Source organism: Periophthalmus magnuspinnatus, chromosome 13, assembly GCF_009829125.3.
Source record: "Periophthalmus magnuspinnatus isolate fPerMag1 chromosome 13, fPerMag1.2.pri, whole genome shotgun sequence".
Lineage (NCBI taxonomy): Eukaryota > Metazoa > Chordata > Actinopteri > Gobiiformes > Gobiidae > Periophthalmus > Periophthalmus magnuspinnatus.
The window spans coordinates 28,058,346-28,086,017 of NC_047138.1; the positions used below are offsets into that span (position 1 = coordinate 28,058,346).

Genomic DNA, 27,672 nt, shown 5'->3' on the forward strand with positions numbered 1-27,672 from the left:
GATCATGTTATCATCCAAGGTCCACTCAAACCAGCTTAGCGTAATCACAACATGCTAACACGCTCCAAATCAATACCGTGTCATGTGTTAAGCAGCCCGCGGCCACTTAGTGATTATTCCCCCTGTATGTACACTGTATCCTACACTATCCTCGCACAAGAGGTCACGGCCATTTGCTTTTTTTTATTCTCTTTCACTTATTCATTATATCTACATAAATAAAGCAGGGGTCAAATCAGTGTATACTCTTTATGGTGGTACCAAAACAAAAGGAGTTGCAACAGGGAGAGCATCTCGCATAAGTCCTGAACCAAATCCTGTCACCACATAAGTATTTTAGTCACTGAATAAAACAACATGTGCCTATTGACAGTGGGGTAAAGTGTCATGCTCAAGGACACAACAACAGTCCATGTGTAATTGGTGATGACTGAACTGCCTACACTAGCTACTGCTGCTTATCCAAACCACTAAAATACTATAATTTTTAAGTGCTTATATTAAGCGCAGAAGGTCTGTTACATGCATGTTTTCATATGAAGATGTTAAAGCCAAAATAAACGTTTCACAGCATAGCATTAAATCTAAATCTATTTTGCATTTATTCAGTTAAAGGCATTTTTCTGGCTCTAAAATACCTTGAAAAACACCTCTCCACAGACTTAAACTGTAACTTGGCATGCAATATCATCTCCATGGAGACAGTTAAGCGCACCCCCAACCATAAAGTTACAACATGTGCTAGTTAGCATCTTTAGCTCCCCCCCTTTAGCTTGTGACTGGTCCCACAGCCCCATAGATGCTGTCGATTTACACCCAGGTCACGACAGTTCCATCGGGCACAGCAGATCAATAGCCCCCTGCTCTGTGATGGTCGTGAGGCTTAGCTGCATGCTGCTAGCATGCTAATGACAAATGTTTAGCACTAGAATTAATCCTGCCTCACAGTCCGGCAAGCCCACTCTAGCCCTCTTCAAACCTACAAATAAGATTATAAATAGCCACTATATCGACTATATGCAACCCTCGCATGATAAACTTACAATGGTAATATTTGATTAGCGCTAGCGTCTCATTTTAGGCGGATAGAAATTTATGAACTTCATAAAACTTAAATCGGGCGTAGTCAGCAGGTTACGCACCATTTGAGCCCGGCAATCCCATTTACGCAATAGCACAGAGCGATATGACAGAGACAAGCCACTGCAAGTTCATTAAAAAGTGTGAAACAGAGCCATAGAGTGACGTTTTTCATCAAATAAATATAAAGTGGGTAGAGAGCTGAAGTATTTGACAACTTAGCAAAACTGTAAGTGGTCTTGTTTGGTGGGATTGTGTCATTCACCGAGGACTAAACAGAACCAAGCCACACTGTGTAATGCCACAGCAAATTTATAAGGGACGAAAATTCAATTCCAAGGCTGAATAGAACCACATTACTTCAGAGAATGTATTTCAAAACAGATTCATAACAGCAGTGGAGAAAAAAGTATTCAACAGAAGGCGCCTGATTTGTCTGTTAAGGTTCATATCTTGATTTACAGACACAAGCGAAAGTAAAATAAAAACACCAGGATCATGTAGAGCGGGTTAATACGAACATTTTAAGACCAAAATGATGAGCCTGACAGCAGCAGTTACGAAGAAAAGGAACAGTTTTTCAATAGAAAGTGAATTGGAGCCAGAGTCGACGGAGCCGGAGGCAGCAGGTTAGCTTTGTCTTTTTATATATACAGTCTATGTATTTGCATCTTGTTTTCACATTCTTATTATTAACTATCTTGAGTAATAAACCTTCAGACAGAGCAGTGCCTCCAGCTAGCTTCCTCGCCTAAATATTATGATCTAGTAAAATCTCACCTTTTAACTCATCCGTTGTGACTGGTCTTCAGGTTCGATGCTGCGGTCCCTTCCATGTTTATACTGCATTTATCCACAAAAGTACATCCACTTCAAACCTGCTCCCATAGATCCAGCTGTCCCGGGCACTGAGTCCTGTCCACGGGGCAAAAGAAGCTAACAAATCCAAAAAATTAACACGTTTTCTGAGGGAATTTTGTTGGGAAGACGTGGGGCATTTTCTGGAAGATCAAAAACATTCTTTGCCACATCCTGACGGCAAGTTCAACAAGCAAAACATATCCTGGAAAAGTTCTTCAAAACAAGCTTTCCATGTTTTCCAAGTGTCCGCCGGGAATTGCGCCCTCAACCTGCTCGCTGTTGTTAATCCTCCATTTAATCCAAACAGATCCAGCTGAGTGAGAACAATGGCGTCTGGGCCATGTATCAAGGTTCATGTACAGTTATGACAAAAGCTGAAATGAAAACAAAACTGATCGGAAAATTATTCTCAATATTCCAGAAACAACAGTTCTTTGCTCCAAAACATGGAAGAATCGATCCCAGTTCTCCGGTTTTCCTAAAGGCACTCCAAATTATCCTTGGAAGCACGTCTCCCTTCCTTCCTTCCGTCCGTTCGTTCGTCTATCTATCCATAAATCTTGCCGAAAAAGAGTCAAATTCTCTAAAACAACAAAAGAGTTTCAGGTTTGTCCAAAAAAGTGCCATTTCCTCCACTTTTTTTCTTCAACGTCGTTATCTCTTCTTTAAAAATCCAATTTAAAGTGCATGGATGAGGTAAACTATAATGTCATAGTCTCGTGTCTCTTTTTATACTGAATCTTTTTTGTTTTTTTGTTTATTTTTTTTATAAGAAAAGAAGTCGGTTTTTCCCAAGTTCCTCTAGCTTTTCCTGTCTCAAACGGGAACCATTCTTCCTTGCATTTGTTGCATTTGGGACAGCATTCCTTGGACGCTGGTCAGGATCTTGTTCTGGTGTGCCGCGGAAGAGATGCCGATTCGAGCCATGTCCCTGAAAAACACGAGGAAAAATAGATACAGTTTAGAAGTTTTGGAGGCGAGTTGCACATTTGGAATTGCAAGCTTAAGTATCATAGCAACCGAAGAGCCAATCCGGTGCAAGACTATTGAAGGTAACGCCCCCTTCCTGCCCGTACCACTGGTCTAGCAGGGGGCAGGCGCTAAAAAATACAATAAATACCCCCTTACCCCTTAAAACCTCATGTATAATGTTTTTTACTGTCTGTATTGTATCTAATATGACAGTAAAAAGATAAAAATAAATAAATAAAAGTAAAATGTGCTATGGTGACAGGCCTACATCGCACTGTAGTATCTGAAAGTCCTACTCACTCCTGTGTCATATGCACCACGGCCTCAGGAGTGGTGTACCCCGCCGCGGTGAAGTTGTCGCTGTATCTCTCCATCCCGATGGCTCTGAGCCAGTCCTCCACCGTCCCGGAGGAGGAGGGCGGGGGCTCCGGGCTGCTGGGCTCAAGCAGAGAGGGCGTCGACCGGCTGGAGAGGCACAACGGGAGGGGGGGGTTAGGAAGTGCGGTCTGAACAGAGCTGGTATGTTTGTACGTGGAAGTATTTGTATTTTGTATTAATTAGAGTATTTATTTGAATTAGGACAGTGCGTTTGAATCAGCGAGAAGCTTTGGAGGGTAAAAGACAAATTAACACATAGAGTAGTAGTAGTAGTACAGTTAGTAGTTGCAGTTTTTGTTGGATTTTTGTTGTATTAATTCCAACAGAAGTAGTAGTAAGAGTAGTAGTAGTAGTAGTAGTAGTATTAGTAGTAGTAGCAATAGTAATAGCAGTTTTGAGGTTATAATACCACAGTAGAAGTTATAGCTATTGTTGTAGTTGCAGTAATAGTAGTAGTAATAGTAGCAGTAGTAGTAGTAGTAGTAAAAGGAGTTTTCACCTTGTAATGCTACACTAGAAGTAGCCATTGTTGCAGTAGTAGTAGCAGTAGTGGTATTGGTAGTAGAAGTTGTAGTAGTAGTAGTAGTAGTAGTAGTAGTAGTAGTAGTAGTAGTAGTAGTAGTAGTAGTAGTAGAAGTAGTTTTGATGTTATAATTCCACACTAGAAGTTGTAGCCATCGTTGTAGTTGTAATAATAATAGTAGTAGTAATAAAGGTAAAAATAGTTGCAGTTTTTGTTGTATTAATTCCAACAGTAGTAGTAGTAGTAGTAGTAGTAGTAGTAGTAGTAGTAGTAGTAGTAGTTGTAGTATTAGTAGTAGTAGTAGTAGTAGTGGTATATCACCAAGCAAACTCTAATAGGGCTACTATACCTACTGCTAATACTGGAAATACCTACTACTAACACAATCACTTTTTGTCTTTCTCAGTAATATGATTTAGTAGTACTTGTATTGTTAAAGTACTTCAGAGCATAACTCCACAGTTACATGCCGCTCTGGTCTGTTTATTTTCACCTTGCTGAGTTATTTTCTCTCATGGAACATCTGATCTGAACGCAAAGGCTTGAGCTAACACCGTAACAGTCACAGGCCGCGGCACGGAGCAGAAATGATCCGATTCCTTACACATCACCTCTGTGGAAATGATGTCCACACCAATACAGTGTAGCCATGACGACATCACAGACATTTGAATTTTTATTTTATGTTTTATTAAATACACTTCACACTTACTGGGGAGTGAAGACATAGTGCAACCCACAACTTTAAAGGTCATATATTTCACAAAATGGACTCTTATGAGCTTTAAGCCATGTTATAATGTACTCCTCAAAAACAGACCTGGAGTTGTACTAAAAAAGAACTAAAACAGGACTAAATTAAAACTACATCAGGTCTAAACCAGGACTACACCAAGACTACAGCAGAACTAAACCAGGACGACACCAGGACTAAACCAGGACTACACCAGGACTACACCAGGACTACACCAGGACTACACCAGGACTACACCAGGACTACACCAGGACTAAACCAGGACTACACCAGGACTACACCAGGACTAAACCAGGACTACACCAGGACTAAACCAGGACTACACCAGGACTACACCAGGACTACACCAGGACTGCACCAGGACTACACCAGGACTAAACCACGACTACAACAGGACTAAACCAGGATTACACCAGGACTACGCCAAGACTAAAACAGGACTACACCAGGACTAAACCAGGACTACACCAGGACTAAACCAGGACTACACCAGGACTACGCCAGGACTAAACCACGACTACACCAGGACTACACCAGGACTACACCAGGACTAAACCAGGACTAAACCAGGACTACACCAGGACTAAACCAGGACTACACCAGGACTACACCAGGACTAAACCAGGACTACACCAGGACTAAACCAGGACTACACCAGGACTAAACCAGGATTACACCAGGACTACGCCAAGACTAAAACAGGACTACACCAGGACTAAACCAGGACTACACCAGGACTAAACCAGGACTACACCAGGACTACGCCAGGACTAAACCACGACTACACCAGGACTACACCAGGACTAAACCAGGACTAAACCAGGACTAAACCAGGACTACACCAGGACTAAACCAGGACTAAACCGATACTACACCAGAACTACACCACGACTACACCAGGACTAAACCAGGAGTACACAAGGACTACACCAGGACTACAGCAGAACTAAACCAGGACTACACCAGGGCTAAACCAGAACTACACCAGGACTAAACCAGGACTAAACCAGAACTACACCAGGACTAAACCAGGACTAAACCAGGACTACACCAGGACTAAACCAGGATTACTCCAGGACTAAACCAGGACTAAACCAGGAGTAAGCCAGAACTACACCAGGACTAAACCAGGACTAAACCAGGACTAAACCAGGACTAAACCAATGCATAAACCTATTGTGTTGCGTCCTAATATGTCCCACTGGGTCCTCAGTCCAAAATAAGGTTCCCCCTGAGTCACACACAGTTATTTAATGGTCACTCCACAGACAGTATAACCTGCACACACTCGGTTGGTCTTTACAGCTCTGGAGTCCTTCTTTATATCGTAATCGTGCTCTGTAGTTTGGCCCTGGCGCTGACAGGATTACATCGTTCCTTTTCTCACCTCTTATTTCCCACACACAGAGCAGTCAGCCATGAAACATTAAAGGGGAAGTGCTCTCCAGGTTGTGTCTCGCCCTGCTCCGCTGGCTCTCTCACTTCATCACATCTTAAAGTTTAGTTTGTGGGGTCACATTAGGATGCCACATGTACACACTCGGCCTTTAAATGTACAATGTGTTTGAACGATTTGAGGCTAATGATACATATTTATTTTCATTATGTTTTCAGTGTTTATACAGTAAAAAAGACAGGTTTCCATTTAGCAAAGAGTTTTACATCACATCCTTGAAATGTATTTATTTATTTATCTATTTGTTTATTAATTATTTATCCAGGCATAGGACTGACCAAAGGTTTAGTGATTTAGTGATTTTGTTATTAATGATGATATTTGATTAGTGTTAATTTAATAGTAGCAGTAGCAGTAGTAGTAGTAACAGTAGTAACAGTAGCGGTAGTAGTAATAGTAGCAATATAGTAGCAATATAATCAGTATTAGTAGTATTAGTAGCAGCAATAGTATTAGTAGTAGTAGCAATAGTAGTAGCCATAGTAATAATAGCAGCAGCAGTAGAAGTAGTGGTAGTAGTAGTAGCAATATAATTACTATTAGTAATATTAGCAGCAATAGTAGTAGCAGTAGTAATAGTCATAGCAGTAGTAGTAGTTGTAGCAATATAATTAGTATTAGTAGCAGTAATAGCAATAGTAGTAGCAGTAGTAGTAGCAGTAGTAGTAGTAGTAGTACCAGTATAATTAGTATTAGTAATAGTATTAGTCTCTCCATCTGTTTTTCTAAACCAGGATCAGGATTAAACCAGGATTTAAACTTGTACTATGTTACTTTACGAGAGGATATTAGTATCTAGTATATCTAGTAGATATTATTACTTTGCCTGGAATGTTCTTCAGTACGATATTAAACACATCTAGTTCCATAGAGTCAAGCAGGTAACACTACCAGGCCAAGTTACAGGTCAGATCTGTGCACAGGCAGCTCTCTCACAGTAAGAAAGCATGTCAATTTGAGCCATAAAAATCCTGTAGATGAATTGATGAATTCCAAATTAGATCAGTTTAATGCCATACTGTGGAACATTCCAGGCAAAGCATTAATATCTGATAAGCAGGTGGCGTACTCTTCACCAGAAAAGTTACACAGAACAGCTTTAAAGTGGGTCTAAACCAAGTCAAAATCATAACTAAAACCAAGTCTAAGTCAGAAATAAACCAGATTAACGCAACCTGAAGCCAGCCTACCACAATTAGTCCAAATTTTGAACTTTTTGAACCACTGGACAACACCATAAAACACTCTTTCCTCCAAAAATCCAATTTCCTACGCTTGTAAATGCACCACTCCTGCTAATTACCCCCGGTGTCTACCATTGGGTCCTTGTACACACACACACTTGTTAAAATCAAACAGACCCTCCACGGCTCCTGTCCACTTTGTAAACACCAAGCGCGCCCTCTCTTTCACAGTAATGGTATCCAAGCACGGGGTATGTTTGGTTTTAACACAGCGTCGGCTCGTAATTCTCGTCCCCCGTTTCGCCGCTGAGAGGGAGCGCCGTACTTCAGCTCTAGTGGGATTCATTATGGGGTCTATTTGAGCCCATTTGTGACTGTTAAAGGGGTTAAGAGCAGCTGTAAATACTGGGTTGTTCAAAGCAGTTATAGAGCTACCTGAATAGACTGAAATAAACAGTGTTCAAGGTTATTGTTAATCCAAAAGTGATATTAGTCCAGGACGACTACGAGAAGGCAATCAAATATGAACTTAAGGGGTCCATATTACGCCATTTTCCGATCTATGTTATAATGTTGTTTCCTCGTCACAAACAGACCTAGGGTTGTGTTTTGTTTCATTCACACATGTTTAACACAAAAATCCGGCATATTTAGGCTGAGCTGTTCTCTGAAACAGAAAACACTCTGTTCCACTTTGTGATGTCACGCGGTAATACAGGAAGTGCTCCACTGTCTTTTTAAACTCCATACATTTTTACTAGAATCATTTAGATGATTTCAGCCCTGGAATTGCCAACTTTTCTACTGAACAGACGGTAAAAAGTAGCTGTTAACTTGAAAACTACCACTTCATGACATCACAAGGTGGAACAGAGCATTTTGAGCTTTGGAGATGTAACAGACTAATAATAAAGGTTTACTTAAACGTGTAAAAGAAACAAAACGAAACTCCAGGTATGTTTGTGACGAGGTAACAGCATTACAGCATGGTTTAAAGCTCACAAGAGTCAATTTTGCATGCTTTTATTACTCATTTAAAGGTGCACTATGTAACTTTTCTGGTGAGGAGTTCACTACCTGCTTGTCTCCATGGAGATGTGATTGCTTTGCCTGGCACGTTAAACCTCCATCTTGCATTTATTCAATTGCGTGTGTTTTCATTGCAAAGTCTAGTTTTAAAAAAAGCTATGAGCAAATAAGATTGCCTCTCCACAGATCTGAACTTGGCAGTGGTAACATGGCTTAACCTCCTGAGACCTGGTGTCCTCATCTGTGGACAACACCTTTTGGGTTGTTTAGGCCACAGTGCAAATTTTTAGAAGAACAGCAACAAGAACATGTTCAATTTTGAATATTTCTAGGAGTTTAGAATATTTATTTATTTATTTATTTTTTATTTTTTATCTATTTTTATTTGATTTGATTTTTTTATACTTTTTTAAATTATTTTTTGATTTGATTTTTTTAATTGTATTTTTATTTATTTTTATTTATTTTTATTTTATTTTTGTATTTATGTTTTATTTGATTTTATATTTTTGTATTTTTATTTGTTTTATTATTTTCTATTGTATTTTAATTTTTATTGATTGATTTATTTTTATTTTATTTTTATTTTTATTTAAAGGCATACGTCTTCCTGGACCTGTCAGCAGCACAAATGAGACACATTGATCCTAGAGGCACAATTGTTTCTCATTTTGTTTTTTACAATGTCTGTGTTCAAGCTCTTAATAGTTTTTGCAAATAAAATCCTGCAAGAGCTCGGGTCTCAGGAGGTTATAGCTCAAATGAATCAGTTTTGCTTAATATAGGATGTTAACAGTTGGCTTAGGACTGTACTTTTGCTATTATAAGTAAATACGTTGCAGTAAAACCTCCCCAAGTTTAACCGCATTATTCTAAGCCGTTAGCCTCGTTCATATTTACCGTATGGTGCTGTCCGTTCCCCCGGTCCTCTTCAGGGTGCTGGGGTTTCGGATCAGTTTGTCCAGCATGTTCACGATCTGCCCAAACTTTGGCCGATCGGCTCTCTCCCTCTGCCAGCAGTCCAACATGAGCTGGTGCAGAGCCACAGGGCAGTCCATGGGAGGGGGCAACCTGTACCCCTCATCTATGGCCTTTATTACCTGCAAAAGTACATGGTATTAGTGCTTTAATAACACGATTCTGCTTTAAATTCATATGTAAAATGTATCTGGAAGTACTGAAATATGAATCGACAAGCTAAGTATCAAGTAACAAGTATCGTATTTATGAATTTGTTTGTACATTATGATTAGAGAAGCTGAGAAATTCCGAGCGCGAGTATCATAGCAACCGAAGAGCCAATCCGAAGCAACGCTGTCAATCAAACGTGTTGCTAACGCTAGAAAGAGTGACCTCGGGGAAAGAAGGCGCCTGATTTGTCTGTTATTAATGTTGATAGCTTTATTGAAGGATAAAGTTGAGAAATAGAGAACCAATAGAGACCAAAATGACGAGCCAGACAGACGGGCGGCAGTTTTTCAATGTAAAATTAATTACCTAGAATCGATGGAGCCGGAAGCGCAACCATGCTCACTTCCCATTTGAAAAGCAGTATTAGCTATGTTCATTTATATACACAGTCTATATTTGTGTGTGTGTGTGTATTGTATTTGAAAAAAGAGAGTTTGAGTGCTCTCATTTAGTTCCTCTGCCTAAATAAATAAAGAAATCACGAAGCGGGCCACACACTGACCATCAACAGAGACAAGGGGGCATTTACCTTGCCTCACACATGGAGAAGTTAGCCCCACCTTCTCCAGAGACCACCGTGCGATGGTGGGCGTGGTCAGTTTGATACATTTGCCCGATTTGTCAAACTGACCACGCCCGGGAACAACAGCTGATAAGAGACACTTCACAGGATTCAGCTGACACCAGAAGTCCGTCCGCACGTCAGGTAAATAAACTACCTTTTTACAATGTTTATCTTAGAAGAAAACACAAGAATATGGATATTTTGTTGTTTGTGGAGGAAATTCTGGTACTTGATAAACTGCAGCCTTTCGCGATCGAATTACGTTTGTTCAAACTCAGATTTCGACTCGCTCGTGCTTCAGTTTGACGTCCTAAAAAATAAGCAAATCAAATGATAATATAAACCCCAACTTACATCCTGGTTGCTCATGTCCCAGTACGGCCTCTCTCCGTATGACATCACCTCCCACATGACGATGCCGTAGCTCCAGACGTCGCTCGCAGAGGTGAATTTCCGGTACGCGATGGCCTCGGGGGCGGTCCAGCGAATCGGGATCTTTCCTCCCTGAAACATTAGGGACAAGTCGGTTCGTGAGAGGACACAACCAGGGACGGCAAATGATTCTTTTCTGGTTTTGTGAGATCATGTCACAATTCAAAAGATATAAAATTTTGATTTGAATTGCGTTATTACTATGACAACGGCGGACTGTTGCCTGAAATACAGTGTTGAGAAGAGTACTGAAAGTGCGTGTTTGAGTTAAATACTCTTTATTATATATAAGACCAGTTATATTTTTAAATCTTTCAGTATTTTGTTATTGCTTTACCTGGCATATTCCACAGTATGGCATTAAAGTTATCAATCAGTCATTCCAGTTCTGTTTTGGGTAAAAAAAAACTATCTCAAAAAACATTTTACTCTGAGCGATGTCGCCTAAATTAGTACAGAATCAGATGACATTTGAACTGACAACACGCTCATTGGTGGGTTACGCTTAACACACTGCGCCACTGCCACTTGACACATGTTCAGCAAAATTATTGGTCCCAAAATTCTTAAAAGATTAAATTTTTTGAAAGATAAGCTCATTATTATTTGTAAATATCTGAATAATTGTTGCGTCGCTAATCGCAGTTACAGATTTACCCAGTACCGTTAGCATACACACACGCGCAGATTTCTGGTTTCTGAAGCTCACCCGTGTTGTGTACGCCGCCTCCGGATCGTCCTCGAGCACTCTGGACATTCCGAAGTCGGACACTTTACACACCAGGTTACTGTTGACCAGGATGTTTCTGGCTGCTACGTCGCGGTGCACGTAGCTCATGTCCGACAGGTACTTCATCCCGGAGGCGATCCCGCGCAAGATCCCAACCAGCTGGATCACAGTGAAGCGGCCGTCGTTTTTCTGCAACGGGGATGGAAAATATAAACAAAAAGTTATCAAAAAGGTGATAAAACCGTAGATATTTAACAGTGTGCTATGTCAATGTTCTGGTGGAGGATCTGCAGTTGGCTTGTCGCTACGGAGATGTTATGTTTTGCCTGGAATGTTACACAGTATGGCGTTCAAATTGCCCATGTTGCATTTTTATTACGTGCTAAACTTGCTAGCATGCTAATACGTAGATAGTTTCCTAAGCGTATATGGATTGTGGCTATAAATAAACGTAAAAACATATATCTAAATGGTAAATGGTTGCATGTTTATATAGCCAGCTTCCGACTTCAAGTCACCCAAAAGTGTCTTGCCCAAGGACACAACGTCAGCGAACCAACCCTCCATCGGAAAAGTCACATAGCACATCTGATTTCTAAAACATTTCTATCACGTTAGCCTTTATCTTTATCAATTAGCATCTGTACAGCTAAACAAGTACAGTGCAGTATTTTGCCAACTAAATGAAAAGCTGATGGTTCAATCCTGCTCTGATTATTATTATCCCATGCTGTCATTGTGCCGTTGCGCAAGACACTCCACCTACACCTCACTATATTATAATTTGTCGCATAGTATTGGTATAGGATGCACTTCAACTTAACCAAAAACACAACGCAATAGGCTTTACGCACAGCAACGCGCTAGCTAGCTCACTGTGTGTCACTTTTATTAAAATCAGAAAACGTAAAAGAAAGGTGCTAAAATTCAAATTAATGAAAATAAACTAATACTACACAATTATTTTTATATGTAGAATACTTGAGTTTGTGGTACATAGAGATACGATCGGACAGGAAACAGTGACGCTAACAGTGACGCTAACAGTGACGCTAACAGTGACGCTAACAGTGACGCTAACAGTGACGCTAACAGTGACGCTAACAGTGACGCTAACAGAGACGCTAACAGAGACGCTAACAGTGCGGTCGCGGTCATTTTAAACTCGCTAAATCAGGAAAATGCCTCGAACCGATAACTTTAAGAGATTTCTTGTTGAAAAGTGTACGTACGTAAAGTTTAGGTCCAGTGTTTTGTAAATAAAAGTTTGTAATCCGAGCGGTTTACATCACAGAGAGAGAAGATAAGATCGGTTGACGTACATTTAACACAGACGAGAGAGAAAACATGACTCACCCTCAGGAACGCATCCAAAGAGCCATTCTCCATGTACTCTGTGATTATCATGACCGGTTTACCTGGAAAGAGGGAACGAGGGAGAGATGGAGGGAAGGAGAGAGAGACAGGGGGTGCGGAGGGGAGAAACAAGAGAGAGGGAAGAGGAGAGAAGGAGATAGACAGAGAGAAAGTGAGAGAGGGTGGGAGAATGTGGAAAAGAACGTGAGGGGGAGAGAGGAAGTAACAGAGGGTAGAGGAGGGGAGGGAGAGGGGGAGTAGAGGAGAGAAAGGAGGAGGAAGGGCACGCAGGGAGACAGGGCGGCACGGGGATGAGGATGGATGGGAGAGAAAAGAGGGAGAGAAGGAAAAGAAAGCAGGAGAGAGAGAGAAAGTGGAGGGGAGAGATGGAGGAAGGCAGAAAAGGAAAGGAGAGACAGATAAAGAGGTGGCACAGGGATAGATGGGGAAGAGGGAAGAGGAAAGAAAGGAGAGAGAGGGAGAGAAAGGAGGGGTGGGGGGAGAAACAGGAGAGGGAGAGAGGGAGTAGAGGAGAGAAAGAAGGAGCGCAAGAGGGAGAGGGAAAAAGTGAAAGACAGAAGGAGGGAAGGAAAAGTGAGCAAAAGTGGTACGGGAAGAAAAGAGAGGGAGAACGAGAAGAGAGAAGTAGGGAGAGAGAAAGTGAGAGGGTGTATGAGAGGGTGAAAGTGGGTAGAGTAAGGGAGAAAAGGAGATAGAGGTGGAGAGAGAGATATGGGGGGCACAGGGATGGAGATGGATGGGGGAGAGAAAAAGAGGGAGAGAGAGAAAAAAGAGATGATTATTGATGTACAGCAGCATTTTCTTGTGTTTTTCCTTTTAATGGTTTTATTTTTATTTTTTGACATTAAACTTTCTAAATGGCTAAATTAGCATCACAACCAAACTATGCACTGGAAATATGAGCTCTTCTCCATGTTGTCCAAAATATCTTCCCAGAGTTCCTTTCTCTCTACACCTCCCACCCTCACTCTCTCTCTGAATGTCACTTAGTCCTTTTGCCCTCCGTCTCCTCTGGCAGCTCTCCGCACATCTGTCACTCTTCTGCTTGTTCCTCTCCATTGCTCCCTCTCTCTCTCCCCTGACACCTATCCCCTCCCTCCATCTCTCTCTCTCTGTCTCTCTCTCCATCTCTGTCTCTGGTGTCTTTATCAGCGCTGGGACAAGCTGCAGGTTGTGTGGGTGGACTGTTCCTGGTGGGTCCTGTGTTTGTCTCAGATTATAGAAAAAAATGTGTGCGAGTTTGTTTCTTTTCTTCCCCAAACACGTGGGAGCTGATGGTACTGGCCATGGCGGACGGTACCGGGCATGTATGGTATGGTCTGCTTTTATTTGAAACAGGGACAGTGCACGACATTACATTGACCTTAAAAACAGGAAAGATGTCTGGTGCCAGGTTATAGCATAAATACTAATTTCCACCTGTCGTCCCTGGACAGGCTGATGTTTAATAAAAATAAGTTTGGTGTAGATGGATGAGAAACCCGTAAATCTATGATACATATATCAAATACAACACATCTCACATTCAAATATGACATGTGCACTCAGATGGTGAGAAGTGAAATGGCTGTTTCTGGCCAGCCAAAAGTGCTGAGGTAACGTACATTTGTTTTATGGGTTCTGAGTAATTTTGTGTAGAGTAAAACGGATAATAAATAAACTAGTATTTGGAGGAGGTCCCATGCCCATGCCAGGAGGCTGTCAGTCTGCCTGCGCCCGAGTGACTGGCACCAGGTTCATTCTGGGGCCCTAAAAGAGGAAGTGCCGTTGGATTTGGGGCCGTCTCTGTCAGCCATCTTTGTTCTCTTTGTGGAGTGCCACTGCCCTGGGCAGTGTTTGATTGACAGCTCCCCAGTCCACACAGAGGAGTGTCTGACCTGCGACCCTAAATCCTCGCCCCTGCAGCCCCGCCCCCTTCCTCCCCCTCTATTTGCATGCTAATGCTATGCTAACGCCTGTTTACTGAATATAAGTAATGCCTTTGGCAGTGAACTGTGGGCGCGGGCCCCATAGTGGGCCGATTATCAGCTGCCAACAACACGCGGGGAGGGCTCACACCAGGGGGCAGTGTGGGGCCCTCACTTCTACTAACAAAGACCTGCTCTTTAAAAACAGATCCGTCTGAAATTAGCTAAGTCTTCCTCTTTGTAAAATGCTCTTAAACATGCTGTTTTTGAGTTTTAATGAAGCACGTTTCACTCAGAACAGCTAAACCCACACTTACATTCACTTTAAGAAGAGGACCAGAGCCGCGCTCTGTGAGAGAGCTGTCTGCGCATATATGTACTTTACTCCTCCTCCATCATTAACAAGGCCAAACTGTCCCAGTTGGACATGAGCAAACTGAGGCCACATTGAGAATGCTTTTTAACTTGATTGTCCTGGACAGAGCAGCTCTGTTGTTTTTAATAGATGACTGTGACACAGTGGAGTGTGGAGGGCTGCACTGCTGCAGCACAGGCAGGTCTCAGGCTCCTGCTCATTTAACACCAGGACACAACTGTATGAACAGACATTTAGCTATAAAGCACTTTTCACTTTATTCTAAGAGGCCTCTCCTCATAAGACTTGATAATAGGAATGACAAAAACCACATCCTGCTCATTTAAACCTAAAATCTATGAAATCTCCAGAATAAAGCAATATGTGTTTGTCCTGTCACTCACCAGCCTGTCCAGCCACGATTTCTCTCTGCCTCCTCTCTCCTTCTCTCATCCTTTCTCCCTCCTTCCTCTTCCCTTCCCCCTCTCTCCCCCTCTCTCCTCCTCTCTCCTCGTCTCTCCCCCTCCCTTGCTCCTGTCTGCTCCTTTCCATCTGCTCCTGTTTGCTCCCACCTGTTGCTGTCGGCTCCAGTCTGTGCCAGTCTCCTCCTGTCTCCCCCTGTGTGCTCCTGTCTCCTCTTGTGTGCTCCTGTCTGCCCCTGTGTGCTCCTGTCTCCTCCTGTGTGCTCCTGTCTGCCCCTGTGTGCTCCCCTCTGCTCCTGTCTCCTCCTGTGTGCTCCTGTCTGCCCCTCTCTGCTCCTGTGTGCTCCTGTCTGCCCCTCTCTGCTCCTGTCTGCCCCTGTCTGCTCCTGTGTGCTCCTGTCTGCTCCTGTCTGCTCCTGTCTGCTCCTGTCTGCTCCTGTGTGCTCCTGTCTGCTCCTGTCTGCTCTTGTGTGCTCCTGTCTCCTCCTCTCTGCCCCTGTGTGCTCCTGTGTGCTCCCCTCTGCTCCTCTCTGCTCCTGTCTGCCCCTGTCGCTCTGTATGTGGTCCAGAGGTCATTTTGGAGCCGGGCTGTGAGCTCAGATAACACTTGTATCACTGGCCTCTTCTCCGTCTGCTCTGTGTGGTTGTACTGAGGCTGCGGGAGGGGGACAGTGATATCTAAATTGCGAGATAGGGCCAGACAGTTGCATCATGACACATTAAGACACCCCATCCGTCTAAAGCACTTAACAAAGACGCGTAATCAGCAGGATACAGATGTTAAGGTGTGCTAAAAATGCAACTGAATTTAAGAAGTTGAACAAAGATAAAATGAACTTTAAAAGCCTATATTACACAAAATTGACTCTTGTGAGATTTAAGTCAAGCAAACCCGGAGTTGTGTTTTGTTTCGATCACACATGTTTGGAGACGTAGCCAGATTAATAATGCTGGATTACTCAAAGCTGTAAACGCTCTGTTCCACCTTGTGATGTCATGAAGCCGTCGCACTTCCTGTATTGCCACATGACATCAACCAACCAAAGTGTTTTCTGTTTGAGAAAAGAACGCAGCCTAAATATGCAGAATGTGTGCGTTAAACTTGTGTGAATGAAACAAAACACAACTCCGGGTATGTTTTTGATTGATTTGTAGAGAGAGGGAAAAATGAAGCTTATCGAGGCTAGCAGTTATAGCGGCGAATTTGTGACCAAGTTCCATATTTGGAATCTCAACTAGGAGTATCATAGCAACCAAAGAGCCAATCGGGAGTGAGGTTGTTGAAGGTAGACACCACTGGTTTAGCAGGAAACAGGCACTTAGTAACACTGTCAATCAAACCTGTTGCTAACGCGAGCAGGATCAACCTCTCGGAAACAACTGAAGCGACTGATTTGTCTGTTTTTAATGTTCATGTCTTGATTTACAGACAAAATCGTGAAATAAAAACGCCAGAATCTTTTAGAGAGGGTCAATACGAACATTTTATGACCAAAACGACGAGCCTGACAGCAGCAGTTACAGACCGAGGGGGCGTTTTTTCAAAAGTGAATCGGAGCCAGGAGTCAATGGATCCAGAAGCGCACCCACGATCACTTCCTATTTGGAACGTGACGGCTAGCAGGTTAGCTATGTCCATTTATACATACGGTCTATAGAGGAGACAGAGGACCAGATTTGGGCACTAAACTTGAGCGTACGCAGCAGTAGACACATGGATAGAGCGGGATAGGGGGGTATAGAGAGGGATAAGGTATCACGCTAACCCCAAACACATTTACACATGACACTTTGATGAATGACTCTCTCAGTGGGCTTAAGGCTTGTTCGTCCATTAGAAGCCCCCCCCCTCGTCCTCTCCCAACCAGCCTACACCCCCACGCCCCCCCTTCCCACGTCCACCTCCACCCCTCTGCACCGGACAGCTCCATCTGGACGTCCCACCTGGGGATAGGCCAATAGCGCAGGGGTGTGGGAACAGATACCCGGGGACAGAGTGGTCAGGGGGGAGCGAGGGCGTTGCGTGTGGTAGCTGTACGTTCACCCTTGGACAAAGTCTCCTAAATGAAAGCTCGTGATTTATAGAGTGTATAAGTCTTTGTGTCATTGAGGGAGGGTGTACGAGCGTCGACCGCGTATTTTCACTTTAACTTGGGCGTAAAACTTTGCCAATGTCGGAATGTATTTACCACAGATGTTAATATTAAGGAGTGTAATCGATCTTATATGCCGTCCATCTCTATCTATCAATCTATTGTTTTACTGTCATGGAAACACTGACCACATTAATATAAAATAATTAATACAAAACCAAAAATCTAATTCCAGAAATCTAGTAATAATGAGTTAAACTGTACTTCATTAAAGCTCTTATATTACGCAAAACTGACTCTTTAAGCTCTGTTATAATGTTGTCACCTCCTCAAACATACCCAGAGTTGAGTTTTGTTTCATTCAACCCTTTATTATTCGTCTGTTTAAATATTCAAAGCTCAAAATGCTCCGTTCCACCTTGTGATGTCATGAAGTGGTAGTTTTCATGTTACCATCTACCTTTTACCTTTTGTTCAGTAGAGTTTGGTCATTCCAAAGCTGAAATCATCCAAATAATTCTAGTGAGGCTGTGTTTAGTTTAACTCTATAGCGTCGGATGCTATCGCCGCCGATAGATTCGCAGTTTCGGTCTTTCCATTACCGTAACTCCGCAACCAATTGTGCTTCATGTAAATTCAAACGGCGTCTCAAAGCAGAGGCATGGGGTTCTTTAAATATGTTACATACTTGACCAAAGATTACAAACTCATAAGCTGCAGAACTTCAGATATTCTTTAGTAAACATACCAAAAAATATGACCTGGCAAAATCAATGTCTTAGCTGCATAAATGCCTGACATTTTTTTATAGGAAGGGCTGTAAAAACCTAACCTTAAGTACAATCTGCATAATCTCTTGTATAAATATTGATTATTGTTCATATATGTAATTTAAAGTGTTTCTGAGCTGGCCAGATAGTTTTTTTCATTATTTGCTTGCACAAAAGTTACTCAAAAGTACATTTGTTTTTATATTTTTCTTCTACTTAAACTGGTATTACACACTTTTTTGATGCACCAATGTAAAAATAAGGATGGATTTGTAAAATATAGGTAGTTGTGTGAAAAATGGGGAAAGTACATGCTGATACCTCATTTAACATGATTTTTATGGCTAAAAAAAGAAAAAAAAAGTATAGGCGAGCTGTAATGGTCTAAAATGTACTCAGTCCTTAAAGGGTTAAAAACAAAGTTGAGCACTTCCTGTATCACCGCATGACATCACAAGGTGGAAGTGTTTTCTGTTTGAGAGAGGAACTCAGCCTAAATAAGCAGGGTTTGTGTGAATGAAATAAAAACAACATTATAACGTAGATCAAAAAATACCGTAACAAAAATATCTCAACCTGATTTATACGTACACTTACTAACAAATATACCAGTCGTGAAGTACTATTTTTCGACTCTTATACTTGCAAATTGAGGGTTAGAAAAGCAACTTCGTCAAGCTCCCTATAGTGTATTCTGCTTGTGTGTAGGTGCCTTACATTTGGTGACCACGCCCTCCAGGTGGATGATGTTGGGGTGGTCAAACTGGCCCATGATGCTGGCCTCAGACAGGAAGTCCCGCCTCTGTTTGTCGGTGTATCCTGCTTTCAGAGTTTTAATGGCCACGCAGATCTCCCTTTTCCCCGGCATCTTCAGTCGACCGCTGCACACCTCGCCAAATTCACCTGCAAAATGAGAAAAAAAACAACAACATAAAGCCTCGGGTGGGATTGCGGTTCGCCGACACGTTCAACAATTTGATGATGTCACAAGTTTCAGTTTCAGTTTGGCGGTCAGGGGTCTATGTGATTCAACGGGATATTTACTATTTTTGAAAGAAATATCCAAACTTAAAACATATGTAGATGAATAATGGGAAAACTGATGTTTAATCCCGTGCTGTGGAATATTTCAGGCAAAAGAATAGCAACTGTGGAGACAAGAAAGGTTCCAAAGTGCACCTTTAAAGACCTGGTTTATTTTCCCTGGTTTAGTCCTTTAACTCCTTTACTCCTGGTTTGGATTTGGTTCAGTTTTAGTCCTGATGTGGTCCTAGGTTCATGGTACTGTAGTCCTGGTTTAGTCCTGGTTTAGTCCTGGTTTAGTCCTGGTTTAGTCCTGGTTTAGGCACGAGTTAACTCAAGTCCACATTAGTCCAGTTTTAGCACACAAAAAATCAAAACTGGGAAGAGACTGTCGCTACACCAGAACTAAACGTGGACTAGACCAAAACATAACCATAAAAGACTAGGACAGGACTAAACCAGGACTAAAAAGCCTCAAACTGGGGTCTAGTTTACTCCCGGTGTAGTCCCCAAGATCTGGTTCAATAAAGTCCTTATTTGGTCCTCTTTTAGTCCTGGTTTGTGGCTTGTTGAGTCCTGGTTTAGTCCTGCTGTAGCACCAAGATCTGATTTGGTTGAATGTTATCCTGAATGCATGTCTTGACTTAGTCCTGGTTTGGTTCTAGTTTAGTCCTAGAGTAATCCTACTGTAGTACCAAGGTCTGGTTTAATTTAGTCCTTATTTGGTCCTGTTTTAGTCCTAGTTTGTGGCTCGTTGAGTCCTGGTTTAGTCCTACTGTAGCACCAAAATCCGATTTGGTTGTTATCCTGAATGCATGTGTTAGTCTTGACTTAGTCCTGGTTTGGTTCTAGTTTAGTCCTAGCGTAGTCCTTACCAAGATCTGGTTTAATATAGTCCTAATTTGGTTTAATATAGTCCTAATTTGGTCCTATTTTAGTCCTGGTTTAGTCCTGCTGTAGCACCAAGGTCCGATTTGTTTGAACGTCATCCTGAATGCATACATTAGCCTTGACTTAGTCCTGGTTTGGTCCTAGTTTAGTCCTGTTTCAACCCACTCCGTTGGACCTGGTTCAGCCCTGGTTCATTCCTTCTTTAAAGACATTACGGCTCTTTCAACCTGGTTTAGAATCGTCCCATTTGACTCTTAGACGGTTCTTCCGATGGCGGCTCTATACATTTTACCTTAAACCACAAACCGCCGTCTCTGTTCCTAATGAAATCAGGGAAAGCGTTTTGTCTGGTGGGTCGGGGGAGAGGGCAGTTCTTTTGAGCATCGATCAGCTATAGTCTCTGACCCGGCCTCTCGTTGCCCACTGCCCACTGGAGCGGTGAACGAGGGGAAATGGCTATTGATCTTTTTCTGTATTATTCTGTCACAGGCTCAGGGACCACAGACGGTCACATATTTAGCCACACTCACTGACCTATGTCGAGGAAAAGACTGGACAGTTCAAACGGGCAGAAGAAGAAGAATCCCACTGACTTCAGCTACGTTTTCAGTTTCTCCCAAGATGGATTTTAAATAAAGGTGTAAATAAATATGGTGGGTCATTATTGTTAAATTATTAAACAGCTGACAATAATGGGGGAGGGAGAGAGAGACAGAGAGAGAGGGGAGGGAAGAAGGAGGGAGAGAGACAGAGGAGGGAGGCAGAAAGGGAAGAAGGAGAGAGGGAGAGATGGGAAGGGGGATAGAGGGAGAGAGAGAGACAGGGAAGGGAGGGAGAGAGAGGGAGAGATGGGAAGGGGGAAAGAGAGAGAAATGGAGAGAGAGAGACAGGGAGGGAGGGAAGAAGGAGAGAGAGATTGGAAAGGGAAAAGAGAGAGACAGAGAGAGAGAAGGGGGAGGGAAGGAGGGAGAGAGAGACAGGGGAGGATGGACAGAGAGAGACAAGGGAGATAGACAGGGAGGAGGGAGAAAGAGAGTCAGTAGGAGCAGTAGGACAGAGAGGGAGAAATGAGAAGGGGGAAAGAGAGTGGGAGAAAGAGGGAGACAGGGAGGGAGGGGAGAGGGGAAGAGAGAGGGGGTAATGAGTGAAAGGGAAAATGGATAGATAAAGAGAGAGAAGTGTGAAATGTGTAAATAAATATGGTTGGTCATTATTGTTAAATTATTAAACATGTGACAATAATGGGGGAGGGAGAGAGAGACAGAGAGAAAGGGAGAGAAAGAGGGGAGGGAAGAAGGAGGGAGAGAGACAGAGGAGGGAGGCAGAAAGGGAAGAAGGAGAGAGAGGGAGAGATGGGAAGGGGGAAAGAGGGTGAGAGAGAGACAGGGGAGGGAGGGAGAGAGGAGGGAGAAAGAGAGACAGAGGAGGGAAGGAGAGAGAGGGAGAGATGGGAAGGGGGAAAGAGGGTGAGAGAGAGACAGGGGAGGGAGGGAGAGAGGAGAGAGAAAAAGAGACAGAGGAGGGAAGGAGAGAGAGGGAGAGAGAAAGAGAGAGAGACAGGGAGGGAAGAAGGAGAGACAGATTGGAAAGGGAAAAGAGAGAGAGAGAGACAGAGAGAGAGAAGGGGGAGGGAAGGGGGGAGAGAGAGAAACAGGGGAGGATGGACAGAGAGAGATAAGGGAGATAGACAGGGAGGAGGGAGAAAGAGAGTCAGTAGGAGCAGGGACAGAGAGGGAGAAATGAGAAGGGGGAAAGAGAGTGGGAGAAAGAAGGAGACAGGGAGGGAGGGGAGAGGGGGAGGGAAAATGGACAGATAAAGAGAGAGGAGGGGGAAAAAAGGGAGGAAGAGAGGGAGGGAAAGAGGAGGTGAAGAGAGAAAGAGAGGGAGAGATGGGTAAAAATAGTCTTTTTTCTATTTCTGTTTCTATTCTGTCTGGTTTTTTTCTGTCGTCAGGTGCTCTACTTTTTTTTTTTAAGATATAAGACATGATGATAAACATCCACTACCACTCAATAGTTTGGAAACACCATCTAATGTCATGTTTTTTGTTGTTGTTGTTGTTTTTAAACTCATTTTTACATAATTTTTATTCAAATCCTCAAAGTAGCCAGCATTTGCTTTGTTGAAAAAATATTTAGTAGAGTTATTTATTTATTTATGTATTTATTTTTAGACATAGCAACCCAAGAGCCAATCAGGAGCAAGGCTGTTGAAGGTCAATCCGCTGTCAATCAAACCTGTTGCTAACGCTAGCAGGAACAACCTTGGGGTAAGAAGGCGCCTCACTGGTCTGATATTAATGTTCATATCTTGATTTATGGACAAACGAGCGGAATAAAAACACCAAGATCATGTAGAGCAGGTTAATATGAACATTTTAAGACCAAAATGACGAGGCTCAGTGCAGCAATTGCAGAGAGAGGGGCCATAGCTTTTCAATAGAAAGTGAATTGGAGTCACATATACAGTCTATGATTGAAATAAATGAAACACCATCAGAAAAGTTGGGCAGTCCACCTTTAAAGACAAATCTAGTGAATTATACTGATATATGCTGATATTGTTCATCTTATCTTCTTAATATAACACTGTAATTATGTCAGACAATTATTATCCAGATATTTACAACAACAATATGAACAATTAAATGGTCCTCACCGATGCCAATGACCTTCTCGATCTTGATGCAGGAGGCGTCTATCTCTTTGGCGAACTCCTTCACGGCTTGGTTCGGGTCCTCGTAAGTGAACGGGTCCACGTAGATTCTCACTCCTGTAAACAGAAAAATATATTTAAAACAAAGCAGGAAGGATAGGACGAAAAATAAATGCTGTGGAAGATAATGTAATCCAGAGAGCGTCCCATCTGTTGTGGATTTCCTGTCTCCTCTCGCCGCTTCGGGCCGGGGGCTCGTTGGCGACATTTTGTGGGATGGAAAGGCAGCGGTGATGACCTGATAATGAGCTGTATGGAGATGTTTGTGCAGCAAAACAGGCACTTCAAAACTGTTTGTCTTTTTGTTTCTTTGACTTTTATGGGACTAATTTGTGGTCGAAGGGAAAACGCTGTGATCGTCGCTGATAGACGGAGCTCGCCACAAGCTCTGCAGCGCTGTCAGGTTATGTTGTGTTGTTTAAGAAGCTAACAGTGGTGGGATAAAACAAAGTAACAAAGTAAAAGTAGTAAAGTACTGTACCGAAGTAAACAGTGGATACTTTTTTACTTTTAATTTATTTGAGAGCAGGTATTTGTACTTTCTATTCCACTACATTTTCACTGTATGTTTGCACGTTTTCTCCTCGACAAAACCCACAATGTCAATGAAACCGACAAAAGTTTAAAAAAGAGAGAAATGTGAGAAAATGATAATCCCTGTCTTAAAGTACATTTTTAAATTGATACTTTAATACGTTACTTAAGTAGATATTTTCATGTGATACTTTTTTTATTTTTTATTTATTTATTTATTTTTTTATGATTTTTTTTTGCTCCAATGTCTGTATTATTACTGTGTACTTCTTCCACCACTGGTAACTAAATGATGATATCCGTATAGGCCATAATATTAAAGGTACAGTGTGTAACTTTCTGGAGGTGGCTCGTCACCTGCTTGACTCCATAGAAATGTTAAGTTAAAACCATACTTGGGAATATTCTCCATTAGGTAGATAACATTCCCCAGAGATAGATCATTTTAAGCCATACTGTGGAATATTAGGAGCTCCATTTCATTCCTCCCTCTTCCTCTCCTCTCTCCTGCTCTCTCTCTCCTACCTCCCCACTCTTCTTCTCTCTCCCTCCCTCTCTCCATCCCTCTTTTCTCCATCTATCATCCTCTCTTTCCTCCCTCTCCTTGCTTCTCTCCATTTCTCTCACTCTATCTCTCTTCTCTTTCTCTCTCCACTCCCCTTTCTCTCTCTCTACTCCATCTCATTCCTCCTCTTTCTCTCACCATCTCGCTTTGTCTCTCTTTCCTCTTCCTCTCCTCTCTCGTGCTCTCTCTCCATCCCCTCACTCTTCTCTCTCTCCTCCCTCTCCTTTTTCTTTGTTCTCCATCTCTCTCTCTATTTCTTTCTCTCTACTTTTTTCTTCTTTTCTTTATCTCTTTTTACCCTCTCTATCTCCTTTTCTCTCTCCTCTTTTTGTTACTTCCCCTCTTTCTCTCTTTCCTTTTTTCTCCCCTTCTCTCTCTCTCACCTCCCTGTCTCTCTCTCTCTCTACTCCATCTCATTCCTCCTATTTCTCTCACCATCTCGCTTTGTCTCCTCCCTTTTCCTCTCCTCTCTCTCCATCCCCTCACTCTTCTTCTTTCTCTCTGTTCTCCATCTCTCTCTCTCTATCTCAACCAAGGAACCAACATTTCCATGGAAACAGGCAGGAGAAGGCCCACTTCAAGGCCATGTAAGAGCCAGGTTTGTGGAGATGCAAGCCCACTCAAGTAAGGAGTAAGGATGTATGGTTGTTGTTGTTTTTTAGTTTTTTTTTAGTGCAATAAAAAGAAAAGCATGTCTTTATTTTGGTAAATTTTTGGCTAAAAAGTTGACAAAAAAATAAATAAATAAAAAAGTGAAATACTAATAAACACGGTTATGGTTTGGTACATATGTTTATATTTGTGTTACTTTTACCAAAGAACTTTCAACATTTCAACAGTTTTCACTTTTCAAAAAAATGAATAAATAAAAAGACAGACTGATAAAGAGAGAGAGACAGAGAAATAGACAGATAGACAGACAGATAGATATAGATACATACACAGAGAGAGAGATAAATAGACAGACAGGGAGAGGGAGACTGAAATAGACAGACAGACAGAGAGAGAGAGAGAGAAAAACAGAGAGAGACAGAAATAGACAGACAGATAGAAAGATAGATAGACAGAGAGACAAGAGACAGAGAGATAGAACTCTAAAACAGACAGACAGAGTGACAGAGAGAAACAGAGAGACAGAGAGAGAGACAGAAATAGACAGACAGATAGAAAGATAGATAGACAGAGAGACAAGAGACAGAGAGAGAGTGAGAGAGAGAAACAGACAGAGACACAGAGAGAGATAAATTGACAGAGAGATAAATATATAGACAGAGAGAGACAGAGAGAGAGAAATAGATAGAAGGACAGGGAGAGAGAGAAACAGACAGAAAGAGAGAGATAATTTGACAGAGAGATAAATATATAGACAGAGAGAGAGAGGGAGGGAGAGAGAAATATATAGATGAACAGAGAGAGAGAGACTGAAACAGACAGACAGAGAAAAAGACAGATAGATAGAGAGAAAGATAGAGAGAGACAGAAATAGACAGACAGAAAGAGAGAGAGAAACAGACAGAGACAGAGAGAGAGAAATAAATTGACAGAGAGATAAATATATAGACACAGGGCGAAAGAGAGAAATAGATAGATGGACAGAGAGAGAGAGAAACAGAGAGAGAGAGAAACAGCCAGAGAGAAATAAATAGATAGATGGACAGAGAGAGAGAGAGACTGAAACAGACAGACAGAGAAAAAGACAGATAGATACAGAAAAAGAGAGAGAGACAGAAATAGACAGACAGAAAGAGAGAGAGAAACAGACAGAGAGAGATAGAGAGAGCGCCTCACCCTGGTGCAGGTGCTTCTCCTCGTCAGCGTCCTGTTTGGCCTTGCTGTATTTACTCCTTCTGGGAACAAACAGACCGTTATCAGGGGGAGGACCACACTGGAATCATCTCAAGGCGGCCATGTTCTTTTTTTTTTTTTTTCAGACAATTCTCAAACATTCCAGCTCAAGAACAACCACAACTCTCTCTCCAAGAACATGGATATACATTTTAAAAAAGTGTAAACCGGTTTTGATGTAGGTTTAAAGATGGACTCAACTGAAAGAATGTAAAATCATCTCTTAGGGTTAAAATAAGACCAGTGCGCTGTCTGCATCTAATTATAAAGTGTTTAATTATCTAGGAATCAGTGAATCAGGAAGTCACGCTGTTAGCAGGCTAGTTTTTGTTAGCTTTTGTTAGCCGTGACAAAGAAAATCCACTCTGGCCACAGGAAAGCACTTATAAAGGCAAGGCAAGGCAAGGCAAGTTTATTTGTATAGCACAATTCGTACACAAGGTAATTCAAAGTGCTTTACAGAATAAGAAAGACATTAAAATCACACAAATCAAACATAAATAATCACAAATAATCATCATAAAATCAACATTAAAAGAGAAGAGTGCAGAATAAAAACCTGTCAGTCATATGCACAGCTAAACAGAACTGTTTTGAGTCTGGATTTAAACATTGTCAAAGTAGAGGCCTGTCTCACATCTTCAGGAAGACTGTTCCAAGTTTTAGCTGCATAAAATTTAAATGCTGATTCCCCATGTTTAGTCCTGACTCTGGGCACCAGCAGGAGGCCGATCCCTGAAGTCCTCAAATTGCGAGATGGTTCATATGGCACTAACATGTCGGAGATATACTTTGGACTTAGGCCATGGAGAGACTTATACACAAGCAGAGCTGCTTTAAAGTCTATTCTTTGAGCTACAGGAAGCCAGTGCAGAGACCTGAGCACAGGACTTATGTGCTCATACTTCCTGGTTCTAGTCAGGACCCGAGCAGCAGCATTCTGGATGTACTGCAGCTGTGTTAAGGCTCGTTTGGAGAGGCCAGTGAGCAGGCCGTTACAGTAGTCTAACCTACTGGAGACAAATGCATGGATAAGTCTCTCTAAGTCTGGCTTTGACAGTATACCTTTGATTTTTGCAATGTTTTTTAGGTGGTAAAAAGCTAAACTCATCATGGTGAATAATTAGGATGGTCTGAATGAATAAGGTAAGCAAGGAATAGTGGTTAAGTGTCTTGCCCAAGGACACAACAACAGCATTCATTTGTAGGAGCTGGAATCGCACCGCCAACCTGTGGGTACTTGTGACCGCTCAACCAATGATGTTTGTGTCGAGAGCGGGATTCGAACTGGTCACCTTCAGATCAGTAGACAAACACTCTACTAACTTTTTTTGTTGTTGTTGTTTTTTTTTTATAGAAATCAACTTCCGCGTCTTTAATGCTGCTTCGATAAAATGATTTCAAGATGTCTGAAGGGCATTCTGCATACACTGGAAAATGTGGAAATATTCGTTAAGCTCCGAGGCTCGGTTTGGATCCTGGTGAAGATGAAGCTAAATCCCCCCATCAGCCTGACACCTGTGCCCACGAGAGAGCACCCGGTCTGGGGAGAGAGTGACCAGATGTGGGGTGACAATGCCGGAGCTCCTGCCTTAATGATGCTACATGATTACATCCACGCCCACCTCCACCAGACAATGAGACTGAAACCTACAGTGTGCATATGAAACAGCCACCTGCTCAGAGGAAAGAGGGAGGAGGGAGGAGAGGAAGAGAGAGAAGGGAGGGGGGAAAGGAGAGAAAGTCATGGAGGGAGGAGGGAGGAGAGGAAGAGAGAGAAGGGAGGGGGGAAAGGAGAGAAAGTCATGGAGGGAGGAGGGAGGGAGAGAGATGGGGAAGTGGTAAAAGAGGGAAATTAGTGAAATGGGGATGGAGGGGGAGTGAAAATAGTCAGATAAAGAGGGAGTGAGGGAGGGAGAGAAACAGGGAGGGAGGAGGCAGAGAGACAGGGAGGTAGGAGGGAGAGAGACTGGACTGGGAGGGAGGAGGGGAAGAAAGAAAGGGAGTGAAGGAGGACGG

The 27,672-nt window shown here is 42.4% G+C and overlaps 1 protein-coding gene across 3 annotated transcripts in view; it reads right to left on the bottom strand.

Moving 5' to 3' along the window:
• Positions 1-27,672, bottom strand: part of epha4l (eph receptor A4, like) — a 130,716-nt gene that overhangs the window by 11,660 nt on the left and 91,384 nt on the right. For 2 of the 3 annotated variants that reach the window (XM_055225778.1, XM_033976868.2), the window contains exons 9-17: positions 25,597-25,655; positions 22,653-22,766; positions 18,797-18,982; positions 12,512-12,573; positions 11,135-11,344; positions 10,348-10,497; positions 9,138-9,337; positions 3,214-3,378; positions 1,861-2,872 (exon numbers count right to left, since the gene is read on the bottom strand). In XM_055225778.1, the coding sequence (XP_055081753.1) occupies positions 2,758-2,872; positions 3,214-3,378; positions 9,138-9,337; positions 10,348-10,497; positions 11,135-11,344; positions 12,512-12,573; positions 18,797-18,982; positions 22,653-22,766; positions 25,597-25,655 (1,261 nt within the window). In that variant the 3' untranslated portion in view covers positions 1,861-2,757. The remainder of the gene's footprint in view (positions 1-1,860; positions 2,873-3,213; positions 3,379-9,137; positions 9,338-10,347; positions 10,498-11,134; positions 11,345-12,511; positions 12,574-18,796; positions 18,983-22,652; positions 22,767-25,596; positions 25,656-27,672) is intronic. The other variant, XM_055225779.1, reaches the window with a different exon arrangement.